The sequence below is a fragment of the Orcinus orca genome, chromosome 6, assembly GCF_937001465.1.
Source record: "Orcinus orca chromosome 6, mOrcOrc1.1, whole genome shotgun sequence".
Classification (NCBI taxonomy): domain Eukaryota; kingdom Metazoa; phylum Chordata; class Mammalia; order Artiodactyla; family Delphinidae; genus Orcinus; species Orcinus orca.
This window is the reverse complement of record NC_064564.1, coordinates 119,688,250-119,697,696: the sequence shown is the minus strand read 5'-3', so window position 1 is coordinate 119,697,696 and position 9,447 is coordinate 119,688,250. Positions and strand designations below refer to the sequence as shown.

The following is a 9,447-nucleotide window of genomic DNA, read 5'->3' as shown; positions in this document are numbered from 1 at the left end:
GTCTTTAAGGCTCCCCTTTGGTATCACCTACTCCAGGAAGCCCCCACCCCCACCCCCACCACAGGGTGGTGCCCGTACCCAGTGCGAGGCTGTAAACTTTGGTTTAGTAGGGTCTATGGCAGGCATTTTGGACGCCCAGCACTTAACCCGGGCTGGCACAGGATGTCCAAATCTGGCATCGTGGTGGAGAAATAAATCATCTGGAAGGAGCATGTGGGAGGCGCCCAGGGCTGCGTGAGCGCTAGCACCAGGTCTGCTCGGCCCACGGGTGCTTTGCCGGGCTCCTTAGGCTGGAGGCGCCCAAGAAGGGGTAGGACAGTGACCAAGGGGCGTCTAGAGGTGGGTCCCTCCTGGGGGAGCTGGTGCGCAATCCGTCTGGCCAGGCGTCAGGCATTGGCCCCAGGATGCCTCCTTGGGGGCACCCAGAGCCCCCTTTGCAGAGGCTGCGGCCCTGGTACCACCATCCCTCAGGGTCAAGTGCCCCGACCTTCACAGCCACGGGTGTCTGGGCTCGATCTCTCAGAGGCTTAAAGTTGCGACCACGGGCTCCTAAGATTGGAGCCCCGGGCCAGGGGTGCACCCAGGACTGCCCAGGGCGCGACTTCTCCCAGAGCTCGCCTCCCAGAGTCCCCCAAACGGGGCTTCGGCAGCTCCTCCCCACCTGCCGGGGCCCAGCTCCTCGCGGGGCAAGGCCTCCCGCAGGCTCCCCTTTCCCCACTCGCCCCGCGCCTCCTCCGCTATTGAGATGTAAATCGTTGTCAATTGTCGCCGAGCACGGCTGAGGACAGAGCGGATCCTTCCGCAGCCACGGACCAAACTTTTGGCCTCCGAAAACTTTCGAACGAGAAGTAGTCCCTAGGGCCGGGCCCCAACCCCGCTCCGCACCGCCGCGGCCCCCAACCCCGGAGGACCCGGGTTCGGGACGCGCGCCCCACCCCAAGGAGGTGCAGGGCTGGTCCAGGCGCGCGGAGGGGCGCGGCCAGCGAGGGGGCGACGGCTGCGGAGGGATCGGCGGGGGCGGGACCCGGGGGCGGGGCCGGCGGGGCGGGGGCGGAGCGCACGGCGGCCCAGCGCCTCACTAGTGCCTCGGCCGTGGGAGGGAGCGCAGGGGTGCGGGGTGCGGGGCGCGGGGCGCGGGCACAGCGGAGGAACGATCGCGGGCGCGGAGACGGGCCGGCGAGGTCGCGAGAGCGCAGCGTCGCCCTCCAGCCAGGAAGGAGAGGGCAGTAGCGGGCCGCCACCGCCCGTGGGACAGTCCGGAGCGCGCGTGTGCGCCCGAGCCCCGCCGGCCGGGCGCAGGAGGCCGCCACCGGGCGCAGCGGGCAGCCGGCGGGCAGGCATGCCGCCTCTCCTGGCGCCCCTGCTCTGCCTGGCGCTGCTGCCCGCGCTCGCCGCACGAGGTAGGCGACCGCCCGCCGCGAGCCCGCAACTTTCCGCGCCTTCGGAAACTTTTGGCAGCGCCCTAGGCGCGCGCCCCGGGTGGCTGGGAGCGGGCGGCCAGGGTGGGGAGGGGGACCGGGCGACCTGGGGCAGGGTAGGGGCCGGAGTCCCGGGCTCGGGGAGAAGGACTGACCCTCCCCTGCTCCGCCTGCCCCATCGGGGCGGACTCACGCGGCTTGCTCCTGGAACCGAGTTTGGGGCCGGGTTTGAAGCCGGGCGTGGGCCTCTGGGGGCCCGGGAGACCCAGTCCTGGGCTCGTCCTTCGCCAGCCGCGCGTGGGGCTCGCCGCCGGGGCGGGCGGACGAGCTGCCTACTACTTTTCGGTTTGAATCGAGTCGGTTTTGGTTTCCTGTTGCCTTGGGGCCATTTATCTTTTTTCTTCGCCTCTTGCCCGCGCCGGGGGCGGATGTTGGGGCGTGGAGCGTGGAGCGTGGGGTCCGGGGCGCCGCGCTGGTCTTTACGGAGCCGCACTGCCGGACCCGGCCGCCGGGCGTGGTGGGCAGAGGGGAGTTGGGCGGGCCCGGCGGGCCCGGCCTCCTTCCCGAGTAAGAGAGTTTGCGCAGGGCCGGGGCGAGGGGCGCGGACCCAGGCGACCCCGGGCTCCTGGCCGCCCCGCCCGCGGTGTCCCCTCCCCACGCCGGGTCGCTGCCCCCATCCCGGCTCACAGTTTGGGGAGGGGGGCGTGTGTGCGGAAGACAGCTGCTACTGATGGGACTTTCACTTTGTGGAGTTCAAGTTTGGAAACCTTGCGGGGGGGGGGGGGCGGCGTGTGGGGGGGGCGGTCATTCCTCTCTCCACGTCAAGAGGATCTCCGAGGAATCGGATGGTGATTAATTCTTCTCTTCCGCTAAAAGTTGGAGGGAGCATTAGCTCCCCGGTTCCTGAAGTTAGGGTTCGGTGTCACACCCCGCCCCGGCCCCCGTGGGGGGCTTCATTACGTAGCCCTGGGAAGAGGAAGAGGCGGGAGCTTGACTGGTTGACCCCTTCCAGGGAATGGGGTCGAGTTCCTTCCAAATGGAGCATCTTCATCCCCCTCCCCTGGGGGTGTGTGGGGGGGGCTGCCACTGAAGATGCCCGCCCTGGGGAGCTGGTATTGGGTGTCGGTGGAGGCGTGGAGGCGCGGCCCGGTCCCTGGGGTGCAGTCCCGGTGCCCCAGGAGGCGGCCCTGGCGCGACAATGGGCCGCTCTGATTCCTCCGGCCGGCGCTTTGTTGGCGGGAGGGGCAGCGGGCCTTGCAGCTGTCGCATTTTCCCACGAGCGGAGGAGCTGAGTGTGGCCAGGGCTGCCCACCCCCCACTCAGCGCCGCCCCCTCGAAGAACTTGTTTGAACAGCAAGACAATCCTGGTGGTTGGATGGGGGCCTCAGCCCAGCCAGGGTCCCCAGTGAAGATGGGGTGGGGAGTGAGAACTTCGGGAGCGTGGCCCGGGGTCATCCCAGCTTTCCTCCACTGCTGTCCCCGAGGCGTCTCAGGCCACCCCGCCTCCACTTTGAGCATGACCTAGCCACCTGCCCCCCATCAATGGGCTCCCCCTCCCTCCATCGCTGACCCCAGAACTCTGGGCGGAATGTTAAATCCCCTTGGGGTTCACGCCAGGCTTCCTGGGGCCCCCAGCAACCGCATGACAGGAGGTGAGGGATGGGCAGTGCCCCTTGGGGTGCTGGCCAGGCTGACGTCTCCCTTTGCCTCCCCCAGGCCTGCGATGTTCCCAGCCCAGCGAGACCTGCTTGAATGGCGGGAAGTGTGAAGTGTTCCCCAACGGCACCGAGGCCTGTGTGTGAGTATGCGCCCCTGCAGGGACCTGTTGCTTTGTTGGGAGCAGAGCCCCGGCCTCCTGCAGCGGGCCAGCAGGGACAGAACACTGGGCCATTGTCTTCTGGAGGCGGCCCAGAGGCTGGGCGCGGTCACGTGCTAGTTTTATTGGACAAAGTCTGGCAATTACCTAATCACCAGCAATTATGCTGCGTGTGGAGCTGGCCCGGCCCGTAGAGGCTGGAGCGCTCCCTTTTGGGCCACCTCAGGCTCCCGGGGAGCTAGGTGGGGATCGCTGGTACCCCATTTCTTTCCGGAGTCCCTGAGAAATAATTTGACCTGCCGGGGAGGCGCTGGAGCATCTGTAGAGAGGCCCAGCCCTCACCGCCCTGCCAACCGCCCTGCCAACGGGGGGGTACCTCTTCTGGGCAGGTGAGCGCCTCCTGGGCAGGTGATGCCTCAGCAAAAAACTGACAATTTCAAAGCCAAACCCACCTTCCCAGCCCTCTGCCTTCCCGGCCTCTTCTCTCTGGCCTCAGGTGGGGTTGGGGAAGGGAAGTTGGAACTCGTCTGGTTGGCTGTGCCCCCCTCCGTTGGGGGTGGGGGTGGGAGTGTCTGCCAGAAACTTGGTTTCTGTCCTGGCATCTGCAGCTCTGGCCTCCTAACCGGCTGGCCCTTCACCTTCCCAGCCTTGGGTCCTCAGCTGTGAACTGAGGTCTGTGGTCGGGTAATCTGGTTAGAATCTCCTGCCTGGCCGCCTGCCTCTGAGTACCAGTCAGCCTTAGGGAAGTTTTTCTGCTGTGGCTGATGCCCTTCAACTTGAGTTCGTCCCTGATGGGAATAATGAGGAGGTGCTTGCTGGCTGGAGAAACGCCCCCCTCCCCAGGCTGCCGAAGTGGCGCGCCCTCATTCCAACTGCTGAGGACCCATTCCCTTGACAACCCCCAGCCCGGGCTCGCTGCTGCCCAGCCAGTGGGCAGCAGCCCCTCCTTCCACTGCCTCCTACCCTCCCCAGACTGAAGCCAATTAAGCAGGTCTGTGAGCAGTTTAATGGACAAAGTGCATTGTGTCTTTGTCAGACGTTAATGAATGCGCACTACTTTTTTTTTTTTTTTTTGCTTTTTGGGGGCCTTTTTCTCCTGCAGAAGCCTCACCAACGCTTGATGCCCTAAATCTTGTTTCCTTTCATTCAGAGACCGACAGCTGGGATTCAGTGGAAGTGCAGTGCCTATTGTTGGGGAGGTGGATTAATGCTGGGTGATTAATTATGCGTGGCTTCCCAGAATGCAGACTCCTTCCCTGCCGCCCCTCGAGCTCGAGCTCCTGTGTAGGGGCGGGGGGCAGCCTCCGCGTCTCTGCAGAGGGCTTTGGGAGGGTGGGGGGCAGCGCTGTGCTGAGGAAAGTGGGAGCAGTCTCTTCTTGTCTGATCGGGGAGCCCGGACAGCCCGGGGCCTCCCGGGGCCAAAGCTCCAGCCGAGTGTTGCCTGGGCGGGGAAGGGGGTGCCTTGGGGTACATGCTGCGGCGGCTTACTCGCTGGCCTCAGGGGATGGGGGTGTGCTCTCCCACTCTCCAAGCCTGGGCACTTTGGGAGTCCTGCCCCCCAAGACGGCCAGGGACCAGGGCTGTGGTACCGGCCTTTCTCCTCCCTTGGGCCCGGCGCCCCGCCCCCCCCTTGGCGGGAAGCCTGCCTGTCTGGCCTGGCACCCGGCCGGGCTCGGCACACAGAGACCCCATTGTGCACACCCCACAGAGCCACTTGGAAGATGAACGGAAGCGCCGTCCTTGGAGGCCGCACCACTGGGCATCCCGGGTGGGAGGCAAGGGTATCAGAGCTGCGACCGGCTGGCCGGTCCCGGCTCTGCAGAGGCATGGGTCCAGGCTCACTGGGCAGTCTGGGGGGCACCCCGGGGCCTGTGCCTTCCTGCTCTTGCCCATCACCCACTGTTGCGCGGAGGCCCCGGGAGGTCTGCTCATGGGGGAGGCCCTGCTCTCCTAGCTGAGGGGGAGCCACTTTGTCTCCTCAGAGGTGTCCGGGTGCAGGCTTCTGGGGCCCTGCTGACCTGGCTGTGAGTTCCAGCTTGGCGGCATCCAGCAGGACCCTCAGAAAGTTCCTAGACTTTCTTGTTGACTTGCTGGCTCCCGCATGGCCAGGGCGTGGGAAACGGTGGTGTCATTGTGCCAGGCGCGTTAATAGCAGGTGACTCATCTGTTTCCACCCCAAAGAGAAGGAACCTTCCCCCGAAGCTGCCAGTCAGGTGTCTGCAGGGCTCAGGGTGGGAAAAAGAGGTTCGTGTTGGTGTGAAGGCCCTCCAGGAGGTCACAGAGAGCCCGTGCCCGGCTGGCCAGTGGCCGCGGCGGGAAGGCTGCGTGTCCCCATGGGCGGAGTGCTGTCTCTGGACGGTGGCTGTGTGTGGTGGCCCGGGGGGCAGGCTGAGGCGGGTCTTTGCGACCCTCTGCGCATCTCCAGCCTCCGTGCCGCCCCATCAGTGCTGAGGAGATACCGAAGTGGGCTCCCCCTCTTTCCTTTTGATTGGGGTGGCAGTGTGGGAAGGCCTCTGGGGGCTGCCATCTGTGGGGTGAGCGTGCGTTTTCCGTCTGAAAGGCTTGTTGGTGAGGGGGTGCTGCCCGGTGCTGGGCTGGGAGCTGAGGCCCCAGGATGGCTCAGATGCTCCCCCTGCCTGCGAGAAAGTCAGAATTTTACCGGGACGTCTTCCAGGTGATTGCAGAAGTGGGGTGCACCGTCGTCGCACCCAGAGTACCTGGGAGGGAAGTCCGGCCAGCCAGCGTGTGGCGGCCCTCAGCTTTGGCCGATCCTGTATTTGAGGCCTGGCTTTGCCGCCCAGTGGCTTCGTGACCTCAGGTCATCGGGTCCCTGAATCCAGATCCCCCCCCCCCCCCCGCCCAGTCTGTCATTCAGGGCTGACCCACGATTGATCTCTCAGTGATGCATAAGGTTGCGTAAGAGGGGCACGCAGCAGGCACCGGGCCAGGGTCCGTTTCCTCCCTGTCTTCTCCTTTTGAGTTGATGCTGCTGGTTTCAGGATCCTCATTTGAGGGTGTTTAGTTGGCTAGCGAGTTAACTCAGAGAGCCCGAGAGGTGCGGCCTGCTGGGCGCGAGCGGCGTGCTGCCTGGGAGGCGCCGGCCAATGCGGAGACTTCATCGCCCGCGATGGCTCCTATCAGTGCCTCTTCCTTGTTCGCTTCTGCGGTTCTGCGCGCCTGTCGCGTGCTGGGCTCTGTTCTGGACTTGGGCACCGTGGGCTCAGGGCAGACACGGCCCCTGCCCTCATGGAGTCCACTTTCCGGTGTGGGGGCAGGAGAGGCAGCGTGAGCACGTGACGTGTCAGGTGGAGGCGAGCACAGTGGGTGGGGCTCGGAGCAACCCCGTGACCATGGGATCAGGCATGTAACGGAGCACAGAGAAGGTGGCCCTCGGCCCCAGCATCACACAGTGCAGAGTGGAGCCCAGCCCTAGCTCTTTCTCCAGAGCGTGTGTTCCTAACCACTGCCGCATCCTGCCTGCACTGCCCCGGGCCCTCGCTGGCCCTTCTGTGAGGAAGCAGGGCGGGGACGGCAACTTCCCTTAAAAGAGGAGGTTCAGAGGGTCGGGTGGAAGTGACTCGGCTGCCCGGCTGCAGAGGGATGGAACGTTCTGCGTCTCTGTCACCTGGTCCGTCTGTTTCCAGTGAGTCACCTGCGAGCCTTGGGCGAGGCGTGGGGTGGGGGTGGGGGGAACAGGTTAATTCTCATCCTCGCTCCTAGGCTGAGAGCAAACAAGGTCTGTACAGGACTTCCTCTGTTTATGCAGAGCCCGGGCTCCAAGGACGCAGGGTTAGAAAAACACACGGTAAACGCACAGCGTCAGCTAGAAAGCTTCACCTCCTGCCTCTGACCGCACAGGGACATCCAGGGACACGCGATCTCTGCAGGAAGGTGCCTTCTGGGGCCTGGCCCTGCCTCTGTACAGCAGCCAACGTTTTTCCCATTGAGAAAATAATAGTGATGTGTTTTAACAAAGAGAAAAAAGGAAAACTGTGCCCTCAGCTGGAAGAGAGTGGGGCAGGGCAGACAGCTGATGGAGAAGCTCTTCATCAGGACAGCTGAGTGGGGTCTGGCTGGCGGGGGGCGTGGGCTGCGTGCTGGGACCCCGGGAAGCTGGAGTGGAGGGCCGGGGGGGCAGGTCCGGAGGGCGTCACGGCTCCACTCCCCGAGTGCTGGGTGGCGGTCCGAAGGTCCCAGGAGAGCTGGGACTGGCTGTCTTCCTCATTGACTGTGACCCTGATGGGTGGCCATGGCTGTCGCTGGCAGGTGGGGTCCACTGGGCAGTGCCGGGCTGGGCTGAGGGGCTGCACCCTCCTGGGGTGGGGAGGGCACCTTTCCTGCTTCGTATCTTGTCTATAAATAGTGAAAGGATGTGGCTCTGCAGAGCTGATTGAGCGCCCTGATCGCTTTCCTCAAGAATGTAAAGATGAGGCCTCCACACACAGACAGCTGCTTTTATCCGGCCTCAGAAAACCCCCGGCAGACTTTTCCTCTCCAGGCTCGTGCCCCCTTGGGGTGGTGGCCAGCTCTGCTTTTCGCTAAACCCCCAGTTTCCCCAGGTGGGGAAAGCTGAGGCTGAGAGATGAAGAGGCTGGGAAAGGGGGTGGGGATGTGAGGCCAGCTTGCATCAGCTTCTGCCTTCGTGTACGGGCATATCCAGAACTTTTCAGACTCTTTCCGGAGGCTTTAATGAGTGGCTGGCTCCGGGGCATCATGACTGTGGGTCAGGATGTGTTTGACGGTCCCGAAGCTCCCGGCGGGGCTGTCTCTGGTGGGCCCCGCCTCGTGCCCCGCCGCAGACGACCTAGCAGATACAGAGCCAGCTGGCTCTGGTTTGCTGTGCCCCTTCGGACTCGCGTCTCCTTTCTGGGCCCCAGGTTCCTCCTCTGTACGTGAGGGTGTGGGGTTAGGTGGCCCCTGGAGCTCCCTTCCAACTGCATCCCCGCAGGACCCTGGGATGTGCCTGTAGATGCCCGGATGGTGGCAGTGGGCAGCAGCGTGGTGGGAGAGAGGTGGGGAGGTGGTGTGGAGAGGTGCCCAGGAGTCAGACCTGGCTGTGCAGCTGGGCAGCTTCTGCCGGTCTGGGGCCAGCTCTGGGCCCTGGTGTCCTTACCGCCTGGCCCGCTGGGCTGGGGACACACCCACTAGAGAGGGAGCAGTGATTGACAGGTACTGCAGAGGAGGGGCTGGCGGGCAGAGGAAGGCCCTTTGCCAGAGTGGCTTCTGTTGGCTTCTCCCCCGGCATCTCCTTCCTCGAGGCCTTGCCGCCCTCCCCGACTCTGCTCTCTGAGAGCACGGGGAGCTGACGACTAGATTGGGGGGATCGATATTTGCTTTTAGGTGGTCAGTTGCACACATCCTGAGTTTTATGATTTTAGCTGTTTAAAGTGTGCATTTCAGTGGCGTTCAGTACATTCACAAGGTTGTGGACCCATCGCCCGTATCTAGTTCCAGAGCTTTTTCATCACCCGGCGCAAAATCCCATACCCATTAAACAGGCACTCGCCTTTCTCCTCCCCGCCAGCCCCTGGCGAGCACTCGTCTGCTGTCTGTCTCTGGCGTTACCTGTTCTGGACGTTTCACACGCGTGGAACCGTGCCTCCTCTCTCTTACCCGTCTTCGTTCACTCAGTGTGCGTGTCCATGCCTCGCTCCTCTGGGCGCTGGACTTGACCTGCCTGAGACTGTCAGGGACTGGCTGGCGGTGGCACCAGCATCCTAGTCCGTATGTGGTCTTGGACAGAAGTCCAGAGGGGGTGGGTGTTGGGGGTGGTGGACGTGCGGAAGGCTTCCTGGAGGAGTTGGTGCCCATTTCCGTGCCTGTGTGGCCGCCCGCCTGGCAGCCGCGGAGCCCCTCGAGTGGGGCCCGGCACGTATTGGGTGTATTCGTTAGGATGGCCCAGCGTGCCCGCGGTGCCAGCCTGCTCAGGGCTCCACGTAAGCTTGCGGCCTCGGGTTCTGCCCCTGGGCCTTGGCTGGCGCCGGCTGAGCGCCAGCGGGCCCAGAGGAGGGGCACCAGGGCTCCAGGGCCAGCGCCCCACCTGCCCGGCATCAGCGTCAGGAATGCGAGGGGAAAGCGGACTTTTATTGAGCACTTACTAGGTGCTGGGGCTGGGGCTGGGCGGGCAAGGCAGACGCAGGCCCGGCCTGTGCAGAAGGAGGCTCGTTGTTTCAGAGCCAGACTTCAGGGCAGACGCCTTAACTGCCTGTGGTG

The 9,447-nt window shown here is 64.4% G+C and overlaps 1 protein-coding gene across 2 annotated transcripts in view; it reads left to right on the top strand.

Annotated features, from left to right (window-relative positions):
- Positions 1 to 1,143: 1,143 nt before the first annotated feature.
- NOTCH1 (notch receptor 1) overlaps positions 1,144 to 9,447 on the top strand; it is a 46,829-nt gene continuing 38,525 nt past the window's right edge. Inside the window, exons 1-2 of one of the 2 annotated variants that reach the window (XR_007478026.1) lie at positions 1,144 to 1,400; positions 3,135 to 3,216. Coding sequence is in view for 1 of the 2 variants with exons in the window: in XM_004284975.4 (XP_004285023.1) it covers positions 1,340 to 1,400; positions 3,135 to 3,216 (143 nt within the window). In the remaining variant the exon portion in view is untranslated. The remainder of the gene's footprint in view (positions 1,401 to 3,134; positions 3,217 to 9,447) is intronic. The other variant, XM_004284975.4, reaches the window with a different exon arrangement.